Source organism: Tachypleus tridentatus, chromosome 2 (genome assembly GCF_004210375.1).
Source record: "Tachypleus tridentatus isolate NWPU-2018 chromosome 2, ASM421037v1, whole genome shotgun sequence".
NCBI lineage: Eukaryota > Metazoa > Arthropoda > Merostomata > Xiphosura > Limulidae > Tachypleus > Tachypleus tridentatus.
In genome coordinates, this window is record NC_134826.1 from 112,197,420 (window position 1) to 112,221,508 (window position 24,089).

General features: G+C 34.5%; 1 protein-coding gene across 1 annotated transcript in view; it reads left to right on the forward strand.

Annotated features, from left to right (window-relative positions):
* LOC143244856 (centromere protein C-like) overlaps window positions 1-18,693 on the forward strand; it is a 31,915-nt gene extending 13,222 nt beyond the window's left edge. Inside the window, exons 4-10 of the mRNA XM_076490275.1 lie at window positions 4,299-4,448; window positions 11,734-11,799; window positions 12,074-12,148; window positions 12,813-12,842; window positions 13,670-13,845; window positions 15,709-15,799; window positions 17,918-18,693. Of these exons, the coding sequence (XP_076346390.1) occupies window positions 4,299-4,448; window positions 11,734-11,799; window positions 12,074-12,148; window positions 12,813-12,842; window positions 13,670-13,845; window positions 15,709-15,799; window positions 17,918-18,015 (686 nt within the window). The 3' untranslated portion in view covers window positions 18,016-18,693. The remainder of the gene's footprint in view (window positions 1-4,298; window positions 4,449-11,733; window positions 11,800-12,073; window positions 12,149-12,812; window positions 12,843-13,669; window positions 13,846-15,708; window positions 15,800-17,917) is intronic.
* The last annotated feature ends 5,396 nt before the right edge of the window (window positions 18,694-24,089 follow it).

Sequence of the window (24,089 nt, forward strand, 5' to 3'; positions counted from 1 at the left end):
CTAAACCTGGGAAATATCCCAAGATTTCTTCACACTACCATCCAATTGCTTTGGCGAGCTGTCTCTGTAAGACCTTAGAGAGGATGGTTAATGCTCATCTTGTTTGGTTCCTCAAATCAAGCAACCTCCTCTCGCCCACCCAGTGTGGGTTCCGATGACAGCATTCCACCACAGACCACCTAATTAGACTTGAAACATCAATCTGAGAAGCCTTTCTCAAATGCCAACATCTTGTTTCAATATTCTTTAACATTGAGAAGGCTTATGACACAACATGGAGGTGTGGCATTTTGCAAGACCTCCATATATATAGGCCATTTACCTATGTTTATCAAAAATTTTTTAATGGACAGGAGATTCCAAGTTCTTGTGGGTTCAACACTTTCCCATTCTTTTGTTCAGAAACTTGGGGTTGGGGTCCCTCAGGGCTGTGTTTTGAGTGTCACACTTTTCAGTATAAAGATAAATGCCATCACTGAATAACTTCCTCTCACAGTTGCAAACGGTCTCTATGTTGACGACTTTCACACCTTGTGTCAGTCGTCAAACATGAGATATATTGAGCGGCAACTACAAACTGCCCTCAATCGTGTACTGAAGTGGACTATGGCGAATAGCTTTAATTTTTCTTTCTCTAAAACCGTTTGCATGCACTTTTGCCACCAACGGGGTATCTACCCTGACCTTTAACTCTGTATTGGTGAAGTTTCACTGCCAGTGGTCCCTGAGACACAGTTCTTGGGGCTTATCTTTGACCGTAAGCTGACCTTTCTGCCACACTTAAACAGCTACGGGTCAAATGCACAAGATTGCTGAACATTCTCCGTGTTCTCTCTGCTGCCATCGATGTTCTATGTTAAAGATATATCGTGCTCTTATTCGTTCAAAACTTGACTATGGATCAGTGGTCTATGGCTCTAACACCCTCAGCCTTAAAGATGCTGGATCCCATTCATTATCAAGGACTTTGACTCTGCACTGGGGCTTTCCATACTTCCCCAGTTCAGAGTTTATATGTGAAATCTCACAAACCTTATCTGCACCTTCGCCGTTTGCAACTGTCTTTACTGTATTCTTCGAAACTTCGCTCCTTACCAAAGTATCCCACTTCGGGATGTGTTTTCCTTCCTCAGTGGGCCTTACTTTTTTCAAAACAGACAATCTGCTATTGCTTCTTTTGACCTTTGCATCCAGGCGCAATTGGATGAATTGGGTCTGTCCTTGGAAAACATTGCAGAATCCACTGGTTAGCCCATCCCATCATGGCTTATTACAGCCCCCAAATGTGACCTTTCTTTAAGTCATCTGAAAAAGGCAAATACTCCCAATTGGAAGTACCATCTTTTATTTACTGAACATCTTTCGAACACCCTTTCTATTCCAATTTATATGGATGGTTCAAAATCAGGTGTTTCTGTGGGCTCTGCCATGGTTTGTTGCTGTTCGGTGGTTGCACACAGAATCCCCTCTACAGCTTCTGTGTTCACTGCTGAACTGTATGCCATATCTCTTGCCCTGGATCATATTGAAGCTGAGCAGTACTCCAACTGCACTATTTATACTGACTCCCTAAGTTCTCTGCTGGCCTTGGAATCACTTCACGTTGGATCACACCCTGTTCTCGCTGATATTCAAAACCGACTGGCCCATTTCTCATTAACATCTACTTCTATCCAGTTTTTCTGGATACCAGGCCATCTTGGTATTTGTGGGAATGTGCTTGCAGACATGGCAGCTAAATCTATCTGCTCTGGCACTATCACCACTGTGCCTATTCCGTACATGGACTATGGTCCTGTGTTCTAGGCTCGGCTCCGTGCCAGCTGGCAGTCCACTTGTAGTGAGCAACGTGACAACAAGCTTTTTCAAGTAAAACCCTATTGGCCATCTAGCTTCCATAACGTTCGGAAGGAGGAAGTTGTTCTAACTCGACTATGCATTGGTCACAGTTTTTTAACTCATTATTTTCTTTTATCTGGAACTGATGCACCTGTGTGTAGTTTGTGTAACACTCAAATCATTGTAAGCCACATTTTACTTTCCTGCCATCGTTACGACTCTCAACGACAGCACTATTTTAAACATGTTCTGTCCCAGGGTTTGTCTGTGACATTGGACAGTGTTATTGGTGATGGGTCACTGTCTACCTTGATAAAGTTTTTAGTTTTTTAATGGCCATTAATCTTTTAACCTCATTTACATGTTTGTTATTTATTCATTACACCTTTTTAATTGTGGTTCCCTTTTCAGTCTCAATCTCTTTAGTTCAATTTGACATTGTAAAATGGCCAGAACATTAAATAACTCGACACCAAAACTGGAAAGGCCAACTTCAGATGACTAACGCTGATGTTTGAACTATCCATTTGAACTACCCGTTAGTTGTCCTGGCGAGTTGTTGTTACACTTTTACTGCATGTCATTTAACACTTTTATTACTTTACCTTTTAGTACTGGCCATAATGACACATAACCCGGAACCAGGACTGGAAATACCAACTTCAGGTGACTGACGGTGGTTCTTGTACTTACCTGTTAGTCTTCCTGGCAGTTTATGATCATTACCATTTTGCTAGAGAAAAGTCCTTTACAACTTCTCTTACTCTGCTTTCTCCCTTACCCTTGTAGACTAGATGTCAACATTGATTTTATACTTTTTCTGTTTTTCAATGCTGTTTTGTTTTACCTTCATTCCCTTTTATGTATTTTACTTCATTTAATTTATTTTTACCTTTTTACTGGACATTTGGCACAGATAGCCTAGCTGCTTTGTGCCATAAAACACTAAATCAATCAATCAACCAGGATTGTTGGCATTTCTTTGCATCAAATTTGTCACTTGTATCACCAACTCTTGGATGAAATCCTTCAGGCAGGCATGTTGACATCTTCCCACGTGTTTATAGCACATTATTGTAATCATCTGCCTGTTTTTACTTCCTCCAGTCATCACTCTTCAATCAACTCACCATTTTTGAGATGGGTATGCTTTTATTTTCCTCCTTTTCAATAATCTGGATCCTCTGAGAGTTCTGATGATCCTCCCCCAACCTCAGACTATGCTTTTTAGCAAAATCTGCCTTTAGTCAGGATAACAAAAGGTGTTCAGCTCATCCATCTTGGCTCTATGAGTGCTCATTGTAAGATAGAGTGCTCAATAAGACCACTTATGGTATCCTTGTGATATAAAAAAATTTACTCAATTGTCCAATTCAAACTGTACTAATGCCATGAACTATCATGGGAAAAGCTAGCACCAGAGAAATGCCTGCTTAACTCTTTTCTTGTACTTGCTGACTTTTAAAAATATAATTTCTTCATTGTCTGTTGCATCCTCTCCAGTAAAACATCTTTCTAGCTGGTGGTCCAAAGTATATCCAGACATTTCTCTGGGTCTCCAAAATGTGAAGTTTCTTCCTTCCCTTCTTGAAATAGAGCCCAAGATATTCTTATTATTTATAGCCAGTAGAGTGGTGGGCTGGAAAAATTCTCACTGACCCAGCATAATATGGAGAGAAGTAGAGCAGTAGAGAAACTATCGGTCACTCCTCCTAAAGCTGCAGGAGGAAGGATACAGTAGCTTTATAATGTGATCTCACCTCAATTAGACCCTGAAAGCAACCTCACAACACTACACTTATTAGCCTGCTAACCATACTTGTATGGTTGTTTAGTTGGTTATGATCATTTTTTGACCATCTCTTAATGCTCTTTCACATTCAGATTCATTTTTTAGTAAAGGATGTAACTTAGTCAAGATTAGATGTGGAATCCCATTGGTGTGCCCTTTTGGATCCTCATTCATTGGATGTCACACTTCATGGGCTTTCATTCAGGCACATTCTGAACGAAGCTCATCTATTTAAATTTTGTGCACTAGCTTCTCCACCTCTTCAATATGAGATTCTGGCATTTCTCTCTGAGGAAGTGAGTTATTGTTTTGGAAGTTAACATGTTCCTTAACTAAAAATGTAAATAACCACCTCTTCACAAGTTACTACCTGACATTTCTGCTTCTGGTGCACTAATTTTTTTTTTTTTACTCTGTCTAGCATAAGAATGAAACTATTATAATTGCAAGTGCATAGAAATGCCATACACCACTGCAGTTACATGTGAATTTAGATGGGATAGCTCAAGGGTAATAACATGCAAATCTCATAGGAAGACATATCAGGAAACTACATTTGTGTGCTTGAAGGTATTGGAAGTACATTTTCAAATTAGGAAAATGTTAAATTTAGTGTATGAATCAATTATTAGGTTATAATGCCAAATATTTTTTTCATTTTCTATAGTTTCATATTTGCAGAAAATAAAACCCAAAGAAGGTATATGTAATCTAGAAGGATCTCTTAAAATTTTCAAAAGAGAATCAAAACGCACAAGTGTGAAACCAGTGGCATTTTGGAGAAATGAACGTGTACATTATAGACGAACATCAGAAGGTAAAGTGATCAAAAGTTGTATGAGACTACAATACCAGTGTCAGATTTCATGTGATTATTAACCGGTCGTAAAAAATAATAAACATTTGTATTCTTATGATTAGGTGATCTAATATTTCACTATCACCAGGAAAAAAAAGTTGACAATTCTCTATTACAGATTATTTTATAATAATAATCGATTAAAAGAATTGTATTATGTCACATAGTTTGAAGATTGAGTAAAACAAAAGTAACCTTTATAATGCAAAAAAATTTGATGTTGATGTTAGGGTATCACACAGCATATAGAAGAGCTTTTCAAAAACCAGCAATGGTTCAGGGTGAATAATTACTTGATCTTCAAACTATGTGACATAATACAGTTCTTTTAGTTGGTTATTATTATAAAATAGTCTGTAATAGAGAATTATTAACTTTTTTTTCTGGTGAACATGCACACATAAATAACTTCATAAATAACTAATGTCTCAATAAAAAATACACTGAATAATTTTCTTATGTATACTGTAATTATTATATGTATAGTGTTTTGTTCACAATGCAAGCTCAAACAATAAACTAACTGGTTGACCTGATAATCAATTATCTCATCCAACTTGCATTTTATATCATTCACTTTGTTATGTACACACATTCCAAAAAAAGGTATGATCAACAAGATATGTGCCTAATCAGTAACATTAAAATTCCTCTTGCAAAACAATAGAAACATAGCCTTGTTGCCCTATCTTTGAATTGTGAATTTCAAAGAAAGCATTAAACTTTAGCTTTCGTAAGTAACCATAAAGTAAATTAATAATGAACAACAGCAGTATTCTTAAATATAAACAATAAAATTTATGGGTAAAATTTCTCTGCTAATTTACTGTTTTCTTTTCTGTTGCTTGTATGGAAGTGGGATGATTTCTTATCCTCTGTCAGTATTATGTGTCTTGTAAGTGGTAATATTCTGGAAGTATTGCCAACAAGAACCTCAGGCTCTTCAGCAGATTGGTTTACTTCTATGAAATCTTCCTGAGTTAACCATTTAGCTCTTCTGCCAATATACTTCCAAAGACAATCAGTATGGAGACTTTTGACTTAGACCATCTTTCTTTGTAGAATCTGCTTTGTTGCATTTTAGGTTGGTTAACCTAATTACCATGTGCATTCTTGCATGTTTTCACTGAAAGCTTTACCTTTATTGGTGTACTTTTAAGTGTAGTTCACAAGGATTTCCTACTATTAAGCTGTAATCCTGTAAGAAGCTAGTAAAATGTCATATCTGTGTTTCCAAATGAAATGTATTCCTGAAGAATACTTCTTTGTAAGTTACCCACACATCATTTTGTATAGATAAGCTTTTCACAGTGAGGGTATTTTCAAACTTTTTTCTTATAAGAACTTTACAATCACTTTCTATTCACATTAATTTATTTTCTTGTTTCATTTCTGGAAGCAAGTTCCCAGCTTTCATTACCAAATCAGGTCAGATATTGGTAGTTATAGAATCAGTATATATCAACATGTGGCAAGGGTTCTTAACAGTGAATCTAGTGACTCCTAAGCTTTTTTTTTTTAATAATGCACCCATTATTTTGAATGGAGCAGATAGAATATTTTCATTTTCTGGGCATCAACTCATTGGTGTATTATCAATGACTGATTCATCATAGTCTTGGATGTAACATCTGTGTTTTTCTCATTTATAGTATTTTTCTTTTCATGTTATTCTTTGGGAGCAGTTTCTATTTTCTAAAGGCTTTTATGTGAAGTTCTGGAAATATGTCATTTAAAGTTGCAAGTGAAACACCTTGTGTTCCATGGGGCCTGGCATGGGCAGGTGGTTAGGGTGCTTGACTCACAATCTTAGGGTTGCAGGTTCAACTCCCTGTTCCACCAAACCTGCTCATTCTTTCAGCTATGGGAGCATTATAATGTGACAGAAAATCTCACTATTCATTTGTAAAAAAAAGTAGCTCAAAAATTGTAGGAGGTGGTGATGACCAGCTGTCTTCCCTCTCATTCATTTGAGCTGATAATCTCATTTCTTGATAATGTTTTCAGTTACACATCAGATGCATTAACTGAATTAAGTTCTGACTGAAATCACCAACTTTGTTTAACAATCTACATCTATTTTGCTTAAATTTAATTCACATACCATTATTTACAGTGGTTTCTATGAATTGGTTGCATATCAACATATCTATCATTTATATATGTAAAAATGGCTGGTATGGGAAGAGAAAGTACTATGTAGAGGAGCTAACAATGTTTCAACCTTTGTTGGTCATTGTCAGGTTCACAACAGCAAAGACCTGCCCAATATTCCTAGGGCAGTATCCATGGAGGTTGATAGACCTCCCTCAAATAAAGACAGTAAAGAAAAAGATGTTGTCGTAAACAGAAGGGTTCTCCACCAAATTCACCAACACATAAATAAAAATGGCCACCTAGGTTTACATCCTAATTTGGATGACATCAAAACACTGATTGCTTTCTACCATCCTGTATGTCTTTCCTTACAGAAAACATTTCTGAAACCTTCTGATACAATTACCTTTAGGTGATTTTCTTTGTACAGAAATGACAGGTTGTGTGATGGACAAGAGCATGGAGGGGGTGACACTGTTGTTTGATCAGCATGTGCCCACCCTGTCTTTGCCACTCAACACACCCTTGGAGGCCATAGCCATCCGTGCTTCCTTGGGTCATACCATCACTGTATGTTCTCTTTACCTGTTGCCTGGAGAGACCCATGATCAATCAGACCTTGATGCTCTCATTGAACAGTTTCCATTTCTCCTTTTAATCCTTAATGGACATCATCCCCTCTGGGATAGGAGGGGTCTCTCTGTAGAGTGTATGCTCTCTGATCACAACCTTTCTCTTTTGAATACTGGTTCTTCTACTTATTTCTATGCACCTAGTTGGTCATTTACTGCTACTGATCTCTCAGTTTGCTCCCCTTTATTATTCTCCCATTTTTTATGGAGGGTTGACAATAATCCATGAGGCAGTGATCATTTTCCTGGTGGAAGTTGGATCAGGCAAACTGGTCCTCTTTCACTGCTGTTGCAGAACTTGATCCTGCCATCGTCTGTAAGCCATCAATAGACGACTGTGTGGCAGCAGTAACTGACTGTATTATACAAGCACCTGCTCAATGTATTCCGAAAATCTTGACATGTTTTCCACTATATTCTTGTCCATGGTGGAATCCAGCCTGCCACACGGCACAGAAGTCTCAAAAACGTACCTGGGATACTTTTCATAGATATCCCACACTCTCAAACTGCATTGCTTTCCAGCAAACCCATGCACATGCTTGGTGGCTAAGATGTCAAAGCCAGAAGGAATTTTGGATTAGTTCACAATCAGCATATCTTCTACCACCAGTTCCAAAGTCATATTGGACAAGATTTGAAAGGTCAGTGGGCAGTATAATTCTGTCCCCCTCTCTATCTTGCTCTCTGATGGCCAGGAAGTAGCTGATACCTGGAGCATCGCCAATACTCTAGGTGAAAGCTTTTGCCGGGTATCTCACACTTCTGCTTCTTCTTCCACCTTCATAGCCATCAAGACTTGGGCAGAACAATCACCTGTTTCCTTTCTAGCTGATTGCCTCTATGACTATAATTGTTTCTTTATTCTGGTGGAACTCATGCCTGGCACCAGGGTATTGTCCTACCTTTCTCTAAGCCTGGGAAGGATCCCAAGATCCCTTCAAACTACCATCCAATTAGAGAAGATGGTTAATGCACGTCTTGTTTGGTACCTCGAATAAAAAAAAACCTCCTCTTGCCCACCGAGTGTGGGTTCCGACGACAGCACTCCACCATGGTCTACCTGATTCGACTTGAAATGTCAATCAGAGAACGACAACATCTTGTATGAATATTCTTTGACATTGAGAAGGCTTATGATAAAACATGGAGGTATGGCATTTTGCGAGACCTCTAAATATATGGGTTACGTGGCCGTTTACCCATTTTTATTAAAATTTTTAATAGACAGGAGATTCAAAGTTTGTGTGGGTTTGACACTTTTCTGTTCTTTTCTACAGGAACTTGGAGTCCCTCAGGGCTGTGTTCTGAGTGTCACACTTTTCAGTATAAAAATTAATGCCATCACTGAACAGCTCCTTCTCACTGTTGCAAATGGGATCTATGTTGATGACATTCACATCTCATGTCAGTCGTCGAGCATGAGGTATATTGAGTGGCAACTACAGACTGCCCTCAATTGTTTACTGAAATGAACCACAGCAAATGGCTTTAACTTCTGTCTCTCTAAAACTGTTTGCATGCACTATTGCCACAAATGGGGTATTCACTTTCATCCTGAACTCCGTATTAGTGAAGTTATGCTGCCTGTGGTTCTTGAGACGGAGTATTTGGGGCTTATTTTTTACCATAAGCTGACCTTTATACTGCACATCAAACAGCTACAGGTCAAATATACAAGAGCACTGAACATCCTCAGTGCCCTCTCTTCTACCACTTGGGGTGTAGATCAATCTTCCATGCTAAAGATATATCATGTTCTTATTAGATCGAAACCCGACTATGGATCACTGGTCTATGGCTTTGCAAGACCATTGGTCTTAAAGATGCTAGACCCTATTGATCACTGGGGCTTTCCGCACTTTCCCAGTTCAGAGCTTATACATAGAGTACCATGATTGTTCTTTGCACCTCCTCCATTTGCAACTGTTTTTACAATGTGCTTCAAAACTTCATTCCTTATCGAGGCATCCCATCTGGGGTTGTGTGTTTCTTCCTTGGTGGGCCATACTTTTTCAGAACAGATTGTCTGCAATCGCTCCTTTTTTGCCTTCGTATCCAGGTGCAGTTGGATGAATTGGGTCTGTCCTTGGATAACATTTCTGTATTCACTGGCCAGCCCATCCCCCCATGGCTTATTACAGCCCCCAAATGTGACCTTTCTTTAAGTCATCTGAAAAAGGCAAATACTCCCAATTGGAAGTACCATCTTTTATTTACTGAACATCTTTCAAACACCCTTTCTATTCCAATTTATATGGATGGTTCAAAATCAGGTGTCTCTGTGGGCTCTGCCATGGTTTGTTGCTGTTCGGTGGTTGCACACAGAATCCCCTCTACAGCTTCTGTGTTCACTACTGAACTGTATGCCATTTCTCTTGCCCTAGATCACATAGAAGCTATGCAGTACTCAAACTGCACTATTTATACTGACTCGCGTAGTTCTCTACCAGCCCTGGATCACATAGAAGCTATGCAGTACTCAAACTGCACTATTTATACTGACTCATGTAGTTCTCTACTAGCCCTGGATCACATAGAAGTTATGCAATACTCAAACTGCACTAGTTGTACTGACTTGCGTAGTTTTCTACTAGCCCTGGAATCATTTCACATTGGTTCACTGCTTTCACTGTTATTCAAAACTGACTGGCCCATTTCTCTTTAACGTCTCCTTCTATCCAGTTTTTCAGGATACCGGTCATGTTGGTATTTGCAGGAATGAGCTCACCAACACCACAACTAAATCTATCTGCTCTGGCACTATCACCGCTGTGCCTGTCCCATCCATAGACTATGGTCCTGTATTCAACGCTCGGCTCCATGCCATCTGGCAGTCAACTTGGAGTGAGCAACACAAAAACAAGCTTTTCCAAATACAATCCTGTATTGGACTTTGGCCATCTTGTTCCCATAAGGATCGGAAAGAGGAAGTTCTTCTAACTAGACTACTCGTTCGTAGTTTTTTAACTCGTTTTCTTTTATCTGGAACTGATGCACCAGTGTCTAGTTTGTGTTACACTCAGATCACAATAAGCCACATTTTACTTTCTTGTTATCATTATGACTCCCAAAGACGTCACCATTTTAAACATGTTTTGTCCCAAGGTTTGTCCATAACATTAGACTGTGTTATTGGTGATGGTGACACTGTCCACCTTGGTAATGTTTTTTTTTTAAAGACCATTAATCTTTTTAATGCCATTTAAGTTTTGTAATTTATATATTACACCTTTTTAATGTGACTCCCTTTAAAAATTACAGTTCATCTAGTTGGATTTGAAATTAGAAATTCCCCGTAACATCAAATAACTTGAAACTAGGACTGGAAAGGCCAACTTCAGGTGACTAATGCTGATGTTTGAACTATCTGTGTGAACTACCCATTAGTCATCTTGGCAAGTTATTCTTATAATTTTGCTACACATCTTTTAAAATGTTTTTATTACTTTCCTTTTTGAAAATGGCCGTCACGTCATATAACTTGGAACCAGGACTGGAAAGGCCATCTTCAGATGACTGACAGTGGTTTTTGTACTTACCTGTTGATCTTCCTGGTAAGTTATGATAACTATAGTTACACTACAGAAAGTCCTTTACAACTTCAATTACTGTAGTTTTTCTCTTATCTTTGTAGACTAGATGTAAACATTGGTTTCATGCTATTTATGTGTTTTTTTAAACTTTGTTTTGTTTTACCTTAATTTCCTTTTATGAATTTTACTACATTTTTTTTTACTCTTTTACCAGAAGTTTGGTGCTGATAGCCTAGTTGCTTTGTGCCATAAAACACAAAATCAACCAACCAACTAAAATTGCCCCAGGGACTTATCAGTGAGCCTGAAGACTTGTAAAGAGAGATTTTGATACCCATGGTTTGCTGAACACAGATAATCCTTTGTGTTTAATTTTACACATGACAACAAACAAACAGACATCACAATTCTCTCTGGTGAAACAGTAAAATAAATGTCTGATCTAAAAAAAAAGCATAGCCTATTACACTTGTTATTTCCAGTAACCTGTAATAAAGAACACAATTTCCCTGGTGAAGGTGAAGAAAAAAAAAGTCACCAAAACTCTATTGGGAAGAAGGTTTCTTTTGGTGTAAGATATGAATATTTTGTATAGTAACAACTAAATACAACCCAGTGATACACATGGTACCACAAGTATACAATCCAGCTTGCTATTTTTTGCATATCAAGCTTGACAGTAAGTTGTTACAGATGGTTGTCTAATGTTAATTCTGTTGGAAATTAAGATAATTAACTTCATAAATATATAAATTCATTAGCAGTTTGAAATATATATCTTTAGTATAGTTGCATTATTTGTATTTTGTGATAAATTTATATGAAAATCTAAAGTTAAATAGGTTATTGTTGTTTTTTTTAAATAACATAGGCAAAAAGAGTTCAAAATCAACCATTGCATCAGTTTTTTATTTTTTGAGGCTTGTTAAAATGCACTTGTACATTTTATTTACACATGGTTTTATAATTCTTTTTTAGGAACTTATGAAGTAATAGGTATTCTACCAGGATATAAAGAAGACACTGTTTTTAAGAGTGTGAGAGGTTTGTCACAACATTACACTTTTTCATTTCAAAAGTCTTTTAAACTTCTTTTAATATGCTGATATCTTACCAAATATTTGGCAATCTGTATGAATTTTTGAATTAAACCAGTATGAGTCTTTGTATGAAGTATGCATGTAAGTCCAGTGTATGCACATGACATTCACCTCAGCTGTTTTATGTTAAATTTATAGTTTATACTTTCTTAATTGTATAATATATTTTGTACACTAGTGGTGATTATTATTTTCATTACAAAATTTATTCCTTCTAGATAAAAGTTATCGAAGAAGTCACACATTTGTAAACAAAATGAAGCAAGTAGCATTAAAAGAAATATCTATTTCTGGTATGTACAACACTTATAATAGAAGTTAATGTAATTGTTTCACACCACTGTGATTTTACTAAGTTTTGTTCTTCACCTGTTGGATATGTGCACAATATCCTTATTCAATTCCATAGCAGGCTCATTTCCACATGTTCATTCCAACCAGTAATTCTAACAAGCAGAAACGTTAAGGGTGGAAGATGAAAATTCTGTGGTGATGCATGACTTTTGCATCATCCCAATAAAAAAAAAATGGGGGCAGTATATAACTGGCAAGTTGGTCTACTTGTGATAAACTCATTAAAAGTTTTTTTATGTTGGGGTTAATTTGTGTTTTAGTTTGTGTTTGATTTAAGGGTTGAATATTTGTTGTTATAAATTTAGTTGTGGAAAACTTGTTTTAACTATGGAATTATACATATTATATATAAAGATGGCAGTCTAAAACTAAGTTTAATATTTTCCAGTTTCATCTGTTACTTAGACTTAGCTGAGAAACAGTTTTTGAGAACTGCATTACCCATCTTTAATAGAAATATATTTATAAATTTTAACACTACTAAAAACAGAGCAACTAATGTCTTAATGTTTATAATTGATATCAAACAAGACATGTAACATAAAAAACAATAAAATTGTTAACTTGCAAAGTTAAATTTTACATTTTGAATAATTTTTGCAGTTTGTGCTCCAAAAAATGTCAACAAGGCAGGTATGTACCAAATGACTTCTAATGTTTTCTTTCGTACAATTTTAATAAAAAGTTTAGCTTAATAATATAATCTGTCTTTTGTTACTATTTAGAAAATACTATTCCTAATAGTGTTTTAGAGCTCAGAGAAATTTTAAATGTTACTCAACCTGTTCAAAATAACTTGCAAGTAATTATGTAATTATATTGATTTTGTTTTTGAGGCCATGAAGGATGATTCAACTGTAAGTAATACTAAGACTTAATATGTACTAGAATTAATGTATGTTTGAAATGTGGAAACTTAACCAAATTCATTTCAAGAAAAAAGTTTAATAAATTTTCAGTGATTTATTAATTGCCTGCTTTCTTAGAGCTACTTTTGCATCTCTGGTTGATAATTTTAAGGTCAGTTTACTGTATTTTTGTGGCATTTACCATAAAATTAATATATCATTTTAAACTTGTATAAATGTGTGTAAGAATTTAAGATTTTAAGTATACAAGTGCTTACTATTGGTTTGACTTGCTTCATGAGATATTCTATAAAATTCTTAGTGATGTTGATATTCTAGATTGTTTGTATTTTGTTATAAAAAAGAAAAGTCCAGTTTTGTAATTTTATCAATAATAATAGTTTTAATGCTATGCTTGTTTTATTAAATAACTTAAGTTTTTATTCACTTAAGCATAGAATCGGTTGTGATAAAATAGATAACTCAGACACTTGTTTATAGGTTGTCTAAATTGTAAAATGGATTATTAGTTTTAGAATATTTAGGTCAGGTACATGTATATTACTATAACACTATTAAAATATTTAATTGTATATTATCCACTTTTGACAGTGGTTGTTCAGAATCCCAAAACCTTGGCATGGGAAGGGCCATCAGGATCTCCTGCAGAAGGAAAGGATCCACTGAAACTGTGCAAGAGCATTGAGCTCCCTAATTATTTCATGGGGATTTTAGTGATTCCTCCTTTAAAAGAAAAACATTCTCAATATGTGCTCACTTGCTCACTGGTAAGTTATAAGGAAAATTAATGTAAAATTGAATTGTAAATAATAACCTTACCAATGTGTGTTCTTGGTGATGTATTGGTAAGGTTTGTACAATGGTGAATGTAAACCTCAGTAAAAGCTTTCTGTGTTTTATCTGTAAAAGATGATTTTGATAGTATAATTTTTACATGTAACATAATGTCTCATGAGCTTTTTTGGTCACTTTTTTTTATGTTTGGTTTATAGAGCTCAAATTGTTCCCCACTAGACCAGTAAAATAGACAGAAAACCTCTAAAAAGGGGAGTGTCAGTGGTATTTCCCATGATACAATGACAAATCTGAAAGGGAATGATTATGTCATTACAATGAGTCTTAAAACAATCTCTGACAATTATATCAATTCCTGACCATTAATACTAATAAAATAATAAAAAAATAATTACTAATCACAGTAAGACAAAAGTAACACAGAATATTTTATTTTAAAGCTTCTTGCTAATAAGTATTTATCTATATTTATATTATGGTAAACTTGTATCTTATTGTATGATGTTTAGCTTGAGTAACTCATCAGATCAATAGTTATAACACTTTAATTAAGATATTATTTCTTTAGTTATTCTATAAGTGTGAAAGAACCAGTTATGAACATTAGACCTAAAATTGCATGTATTGGTTCATTCATAAGATAGTGGTATGTACTTTATATTGATAAATGCACAGGAATCATATTTTTAAAATTAGATTATCACAATTTTGCATTTTTGAAAGTTTATTTCCATTTATTTTAAAAATTGCCAAACAATCATGTAAAACAAGTAAGAAATTTATCAGAAGTTATCTTTACAGAAAAGTATACAAGGAAAATCCCTCGATCATCTTGTTTTTGCATAAATTTATTAAAATCTATTTTAAATATAACCAGATACATTGTTTCTGTGAATATGAGAATACTTTTGTACCTTAGAAGAGAATTTTTTTTGCTGATTATTTTATTTTGACAACTGAACAGTTCTACAAATATTGGTTTGAGTGCAAATTTACTTACCCTAATGGTAAAGAGTGAGTGAAAACAGTTTTAAGAAAATTGTTTATATTCCCTAAACATTTAGCCATCTGTTCAGTAGTCAGTATCACTATTAATAAAACTATACCTGGTCCAAATAAATTTCTAATGAATAAACATGATATAAATTAATTGCAATATTGGAATAATGGTTTAAAATTAGAGTGAAATTAAAATCAACATGTTATAAAATTATTTGCCTTACGTTAGGTCAATGCTTCCAACCACTTGTGTATTAACATACTGATAACAGGTTGTTATGTACAAGTTCAAAGTGAAAATCATAAATTACCATCTGTAGTGAATGTATCAAGGAATTTATATTCTAATATAATTGGATATTAAACACAAAATACTGCTAATATACAGTTCTGAAAGTGGATAGACCTGTCATTTAGTCATGATAAATGGGTCCTTTAGTTATGGAGGTGTTTCTTTAACCTTCCAATTTATGGATTTATTTTGTGCCAGTCACGACCTGTGATGACCATGTATTGATTAATTTTATATTTTTGCCAACTTGGACATATAGTGTAAATTCTTAAATAATTTGGCAAAATCACTCATTTATGTATGTTGAAAACCATAACAGTAATTAATGGGAGTAATTGCATGGCTCCACAAGCCATAAGGTGAATAAGTAATTTAGGAAATGTTTTTCAAAACTATGTACAAAACTTATCAGTTAATAAGGTTAAAATTTCAACATTTTGGACTTATTTTAAAAAATTCTTTAACCACTTTTGTGTATTTTATACAGCTCAGAGGTCTAACATCTCAATTTTGTCTTTTCATTTCAAATAATTTCTTTTTCCAGTTTTTTGTTGTTGTTTATGGGAAGGTGGAATTGCATATTCATAAAAGCTCCTGGATAATTGAGACAGATGACTCGTTTATTGTTCCATTTGGTGAGTTGCACAGAGATACCTCAAGTAAATGTGAAAACTAAATATTTATAGATTGTAATTATAATATTTGATATTGAATTATAGATATATTGCTGTCTATTTATTACTTTCAGAGCTTAGTTTATTCATGTGAAAGAGGTACCAGCTGTTATATTTTATATATTTTATATTGTAACCAATACTTGTTTGTAATTGTAACCAGTTCTTTGAAAGTCTTTTACATCATTAGTAATGTGTATAATCAAAAGAGTAAGACGTGTTTTCAGGTGTGAGAAGCTCTTTAAACTTCAATAAACTTTGCAAAAATGAAATAACATATGGAAATACAGACGATCCCACCAAATGAGTAAAGAAAGGTTAATTGTATATAGTATTACTGCTAATGGAAAAGTATTTTGGGAATGTATCTGTCATCCCTCAGAGTCTCATCTCAGACAGAAGTGTTTGTGTTAAGGTTGTGTTTGTGAATTCTTTATTTGTTTATAGATACTTTTACTTTTATGGTCACTATTTTGAATTTTGCTTGTCTCTGATACTCATGTTTTGAAAACATTACTAGATCTGATGTAACAGAAGTGTTTGGATATCACATGTTGGGCAGTAGATTTTTCTAATTTTTGTGAAACCTCATAGTCATTGAAATACTCTGCACAACCATCAAATTATGATAAAACAGCATGCATGCTATTTTAAGTAGTGAGAAAAAAGTCATAAGTTAGTTTATCAAATGATGGAACTTTTTACACAGAAACGTTTCTGTCAGTGATTTTATTACCTTTATGTATGTACTTACATAGTATATCTAATTATGTCAACAAATTCATTTTCTGAAATATATTTATTATACAGTGTGTTGAAGTTGTATAAAATTGGTGGTTTACTGAATATATCATATTCAAACTGTTTGTAATGCTAGTACTGAAGCTACACCATACTAATATTACAGTCTTTATCTTCTTTTAACTAAAAGTGGTATTGAAAGTATCTGTGATGTATAAACCTTATACATTCCTTGATTTGCTGTACCTTTTGTTGTTAACTGAAGTTTCACTTATTGAAGGCTTGTTAGTGCTGCTTGGTTCAGCAAATCAAAGAAATGCAGTAATGCCTCTTATAATGGTGGTATATATGTATATTTGTGGAGTTCTAAATCCTTTAAACACACACATTAATCAAATAAATTAATTTAAATGTGTGAGTGGTGTTATGGCATTGTACAAAATTTTCTTTGTATCATACAGTGGACCAACTGTTTGATGTTATTACACAGTGGTTTTGTTTTCACTGAAGGTAAAATTTGTTATATAACTTGTGATATAGTGATCCATTATATTTTTTGTTTTGGATTACTCTCTGCTGTGGGCTATGGTTTCACCTTTTTTAAGGCACAGTTTTGGTTAGCAAACCAACAAAATACACTGATTATAATGGTGATGTGTTTATAATATGTAGGTACTAATGGTCTGTTAAGAGGATTTATAACTGTACAAAGATTATGTACCAGAATGTTTGGAATAAAAAATTCAGTGTCGTTTACATATTCAAATACACTGGTAAAATAATGTTTTTCTCAGTAAGCAAAAAGTATGAAAAATTTAGTTGTTTTCAACTTATCAATGTTTATCAGCACATATGTAAAAATATAGCGAATTGATTCATAGGTCAGATATTGCAACATTACATTCCTGAGGAATTTGATCTTTTTGAAAGTGAACATATTGCATGTATTAAATTAAAAAACACGTCATGAGGAACATTACATAAGGGTGTGAACTTTTGCTGATAGCTTTTTCTCAAGTGCATTAATTTTATTTCTATATTTGTAGGTTACAAACAAAACTCAGTTTGAACTCTCTTTTCCTTTTTTTTTTCCTCCAGGAAGACTGATTTTCAGAATTTTGACATTTTCTCTTCAGAGCACTTTTATATATTGAGCTTGTTGATATGTTAAAAATGAGTAAGAAAAATTTTAATGAATTTTTGACAAAAGTTTTTTATTTTTCTTCTAATCACCTGCATTATTTATTTATGGAAAAATGTGTAATCTCATTAGGTAGTTTTTAATAGACAAAAAACGTTTGATCTAAACCTGATATCTATATATCTTTACTTTGGCAGGTAATGCATACAGCTTGAAAAATCTCTCCCATGAAAAAACTAAACTCATCTTCTTTGGTATTAAGAGGAATCCACCTATAGGAGAAATGGTTGTTTGAACTAATAAATGTCAAATAGATTGTTTCCATATTTTTCAATAATGTTTGTGTTTAGTAATTTAGTTACATGTCCATCACAGTAAGCCAGTGTGTTTACTGGGTTAGTTGAGTATTGGCACTTAATGCCATGACTTTTGTTTAATGTGAACAACATCAAGAATGTATTGTTTATTATTGAAAACAAGCATACCCTCCTTAAGGGCTCAGCAGTAAGTCTGAAGGCTTATTACACTAAAAACTTTCACCATATAATTTTGCTGCTGTAATTCAGCCATCCGTAATTCAAACGACAAAAAACTAAAAATGGTTCACTTTTACTTTGAAGCTCTAATAAAAATTTGAGATGAATATTTCAAATGACTTCTTGCATAGATATCTAGAAATTTTGACCAAAATTTAGCAGTGTTTATTGAATAACTTTGCATGTGTGGCTGATATTTAGACCACATTTGTCACCTAAATGTAGGTTGCAAAGATCTATTATTGTACCAGAATTAAAAAGAAAATCCATGAAGGTCAAGTATGTTGTTCAATCAAATAAATTTTGCATAGTTGATGTGTGAGAAAAAAGGAAAACATTTAATCAGATTTGGAGATTTTATACCTTGAATATTTTTAATAGATTGCCTTGAAGTTTGGTAGGTGAAATAAAGGTCTTGTTGAGCACATACACTAAAAGTGTGATATAATTTGGATTACCACAGACTGAAGTACAGCTAATTGGTAATTGATAAACTATCATTATGTTATTAACACACTGTATGTCTTACAGGTTGTTTTGAACATATGACACTATAGTATGTCTTTATATATGCACTTAAATCATCCAAAGTTTAAAAGATAATACAGAATGTATTGAAATACTTTATTGAATGGTGGTGCACATGGATAGGAATTTAAACTGTGTTAAGAGGAACAAACTATCTTGTATGCATTTATATGAGGTTAGTTTTATTTACTTGTATTTTCTTTTGACTAGGAAATTACTAAGTCAACTGTTTTTATTTATTTTTTCTGAGTTATGTATTTTAAGTTGTCTTTGAAAAACTAAGTGCTTTATAAGAAATCAGATAATTCATACTCAGTAACTTGTTTACTGTCAAAAGGGGCATAGCCAGAAATGGTTATTTGTGAGGGGGTAAGTTTGAGTGCTTGATGCAAGCATTGCAGATGGAAAGCAATGCTAGGGGGGGGGGATCTGGGGGCTTGCACCCCAGGATATTTTTTTTTAATAAAGACATATAGGAAAAGCCTGAATTATGCATTCTGAGACTATCTTTTTGGCAAATTTTAGAATGGAACAATGAGGTGTTTGTCTTATTTTTTTAATCATAAATAAATACGGGGTGTTTGGAAAGTCACTGTGCACTTATATGTTTATTAACAGACAAAACTGCACAGTGACCTTCCAAACACCCTGTATATAGGCCTATATCTATAATATATAACTTAAAGTTATCAGGCCCAGCCTACAGTTCTATCATCAACATATAAAATATAGAGTCACTCAGGAGAGTCCAAAATATATGTATAGTGTCTATAATCTGTATTCAAATATCATGAACAGTGTATGTTCAGATTCGCTGGATTTCAAGAATTAACTTCACAAATAAGCAGTGGGTGGCAAACTGGCAGCACCATGGCACTAAACTAATACCATTGGCGCCATCTATAGTGAATCATTTATAATAGATGGCGCCAATGGTACTGTGGATGTAACGTTGACAAACAGAAGTTGCAATAAACAATCATTCACTATGTCAAGCCTGAAAAAGCAAAAGACACTGCATGGGTTCTTTACACCCATTCATGAGGCTGAAACTGATCAATCTGCTGCAGCCAATCAAGTTGTATCAGAATTGTCAGAGTCATCACCATGGCCTTCTACCAGTACTGCCACAACCATCTCAGGTCCAGATTGGAACATTGGAAATTACATTTCTGATGATGTCAGCATTGGTAAACAGGTAAGTCAACTCCTTATATTAATTTTGTATTAAAAATCATGCAAACACTTATGAGTTTTAGATTGAATATTCATTGCTGCTTGTGATTGTAGGCCTACAGCCATGGGATATTAGGCCTGCTCTGTGAAGTACAGTTCTAAGCCTTTCTCTTCGAGGTTATTGTACTCTCATAACAAACTTTCCTATGTGCAAAATAACTTAATTAGAACTATGCCTTTCTGTCTCTTTTAGATAGATGCTGAAACCAAAAAAATGCCTCATTGTGAATGCCTGGAAGCCAGGGAGTGATTATGTTTTCCCCCAGTGTGGTCCAAGAAAGCTGCATTTTCAGCATCATTGGCTTTGACAGTGGAGATGGCTACTCTACAGTTAACATGCAGAGGGTGCTTTCTGCAAGTACTGCTTTTTTTCTGCTCCTGATGGTGCTGGTGTTGGAAGCCAGAAATTGGGACAACTAGTGAAATGTTCATACACAAACTGGAAGAAGGCTGTTGAAGATTTCAAAGCACATGAATTGAAAAAGTACCACCAAGATAGCAAAGAAAAAGCTAACAATTTTCTACAGGTCGTAAACACAAGTTCATCTGTGCACTTGCAGCTTGATGCAACTTACAAGCAAGAAATTGAACAGAACTGGCAATATTTAATGCCTATTATTGATACTGTATTGCTGTGTGGGAGACATTGTTTATCTTTGAGGAGAAAATATGATTCTGGTCCAATGTTTGTTGATGAAACTGATGAGGAGCCCATCAATAATATTGGGAATTTTGGGCAATTTTGTGCTACAGGGCAAAGGGTGATGTCAAGCTTTCAGCAAGCCTTAAGAGTACAAAGAGGAATGCTACGTATCTGAGTCCTCAAATTCAAAATGAAATCATCAATACCTGTAACACTCATGCTTTGGTCAACAGGGTTAATGCTGCAAAGTGTTTCTCAATATTAGCTGATGAAACAACAAATATTTGAGGCATTTAATAGTTTTCACTGTGTGTTAGATATTTGCATGCCAATGACAACTCTGTTCCAATGACATAAGATTTTTTTGCAATTTATATCTGTTTATGATGTGGCAGGCAGAAACTTGGCTGATGTTTTCAAAACCAATCAGACAAAATATGGTATTGACATGGCTTAACTGCGAGGACAAGGGTACGTCAGTGCTGCCTTTATGAGTGGGAAATTCAATGGTGTCCAGAGACACATAACTGGTAAATTCCCACTTGCACCCTATGTACAGAGACACATAACTGATAAATTCCCACTTGCACCCTATGTACACTGCAGTGCCCATTCCCAAAACTTGGCAATTTTTTATGCTTGTAAAGAAGTTCCTGTGTGAAATTGCATGGGAGTAATTTCTAGCATTAAAAACTTTCTCAATACACCCAAACGAAAGCACGTTTTGGCTCTTTTGGTGGAAAATAAAGCACCTGAATCGAAAAAAAAGTTTGAAAGATCTCTGCCTCACCCGGTGGGTGGGTTGAGAGGCATGACTCAGTCATTGTCTTTCCAGAATTAATCCATGCAGTTGCAGATGCCCTTGAGACCATATCAAGTTGGCAAGACAGAGATTCTGCCAAGCAAGCCAATCAGTTGTTGTGTTCTATAACACAGCCAAAATTTGTCATCACTCTACTTACAATTGCTAAAGTGTTTTCCTTTAGTTTACCTCTGTGCAACTTACTGCAGCAACAGAACATTGATTTAGGTGCTGCGATGCATCATGCAGAAATAGTGGAAGATTTAATCCATTCACTCAGAAATAATACTGTGAATGAATTTAACAACATTTTCTGTGAGGCTCAAACTCTGTGTAGTTAGCTTCAAATTGACATCATAATGCCAAGGCAGGCTAAAAGACAGATGTACCGTGCTAACCCACAAACCACTAACCCTAAGGAGTACATTTGTATTGTTGTATTTATACCATTTGTTGATCACTTTCTTTCACAAATATGTGACTGTCTCTCCAGTCACAAACCTCTCCTTACAAACTTCATGTGTCTACTACCATTAGGATCTACCACAGAACAGTCAGAAACTACAGCACAACAATGTGACCAAATTAAAAAGTTGGTCAATATATACAAGGCTGACATTGATGGCACTTCACTAGCTGCAGCAGGTGAACTTAGAGTTTGGTACAAATCACTTGCAAACAACAGACCAAAAAATGTCATAGATGCATATGCAATGTGCAATGCAGAAATGTTCCCAGTCATTTCTAGACTGTGGAAAGTATTTGCCATGCTTCCTGTGTCAACGAGCTCAGTGGAGTGTTTGTTTTCAACTCTCAGAAGACTCAAAACGTATTTGAGAAATACCACCACTGAAGATCAATTGAATAGCATGGCCTCATTATACATTCACCGTGATATTAAAGTTGAACCAAACTGTGTTGTAGATGTCCTGGCAAGAACGAACAGGCATTTGAACCTTTCATAGATATTCAATTGTATTTCTCTAGTTCTGACAAAACTTGCTGTATTAAAAGTGTGTTCAATCAGAAATTTGCATTTGACCATTTGTTGTGTGTGAAATTATCTGTCATGCAATCACGGATCTTCATGAAACTTGACAGGTAACAACTGAACTTGTCTAAAAAGTTTGGGTCCATGGGGGGTTAACCCTCCCCTGGCTCTATCCCTGACTGTCAAGCATATTGAATTTTTTTAATTTTAGTTATCAAAAACAGATTTAAAGTTTTATATTGAAAGTAATTTTAGTAAAAAAATTTAAAATAATTTTGGCATAGTTATATTCAATAGGAAATTGTTATTAAAATACTTAAGAGTTTAACTTTGGCAAAGTATTATATAAATGAAGTTACATCAGTAAAGTATTTGAATTATGAATTGGTGTTAGTATGAGTTTGATATAAATCTAGTGTTCCTGAAGGGTTTTTCCATTTATTGTTTTTACATAATGTACACATATACATTATTGCTTAAGGAAAACATTCCCTAAATGTTTCAACACAGGAATTTTATTAAAGTAATTATTTTAAATAACAAAAGTATTAAATGTAAAAGTTAATTTTAGTATAAGTCGCAGTAAATAAATTTTACACCTGGCTACATTTTAAAATTAATTTCCAGGTATGGAAGTCCTGGAAAAAATTGAGTTTTGCTTAAAAGTCATGGAATTTTTGTGTAGTCAATAAAAGGTATCCTCTTTGCTAAATATGACTAAAAACAAAATTATTTCTTTATTTAATATTAGTCATGTGATGTCAGCCTTGCCCCTCATGATCTGTCTGTGATGCAAATGCCCATAAACTTGATTGGCTTATTGGATTACCCTATCTGCTTGTTAAGTACATGTTTAGTTCAGGTAGCCATATTGCTTTTCAGTCACAGACACACACACACACAACATACGTTGATGCGTAATTGACTTACATTTCAATATGTAAAGAATGATGTTATGGCTGAAGTGTTAGAAAGAAAAGATACCTTGTAAGTGCAATTTCAAAGAAAGGTGGGTTTCCCTAAGAGCTTACGAAAGTGAAAATAGCAAAGCAAAATGTTTGTATTTCCAGTGATCATGTGACATCTTTAACATGGAAAAAATAGTTTTTTAAAGTCATATGAAAGGTAATAATCACATCAATCAGGAAAAATAATTTGAAAAATGACGCTGAAAATAATCGACTTCAATATTCAAAAACTGAATGCAAATGTTGATGCTAAATTTTTGTGAAGTTCAAACACATTAATTGTTGAAATATTGTTCAGATTAAATGCTGTTCAGAACTATTATTTGCACTGCTGTAATGAAGGGATCACAGAAATATTTCAGGCCACAGTTCTAGATAGTAATATAGCAAAAAGGTTTTCATGTGGCAAAGAAAATATGAGAAAGAAAACTTCTGCTGCAAAGAAAGTTGTAGTTGATCGCCTGGCATCAGTTAGGTGTCCTTTGCAAGTTAATACAAGTAAAAAAAGTGATTATATCAGTGTTGGTGACTAGACAGAAGTAAATGATATGTACATGTTTGGACGATTAGAATGTTCAAAAAGAAAAGTTAAAGCAGAGGAGAAAAGGAAATGTGTAATGGATGAAATTGAAGAGTTAAAAAGAAAGTGATCTTGAAACTGATGT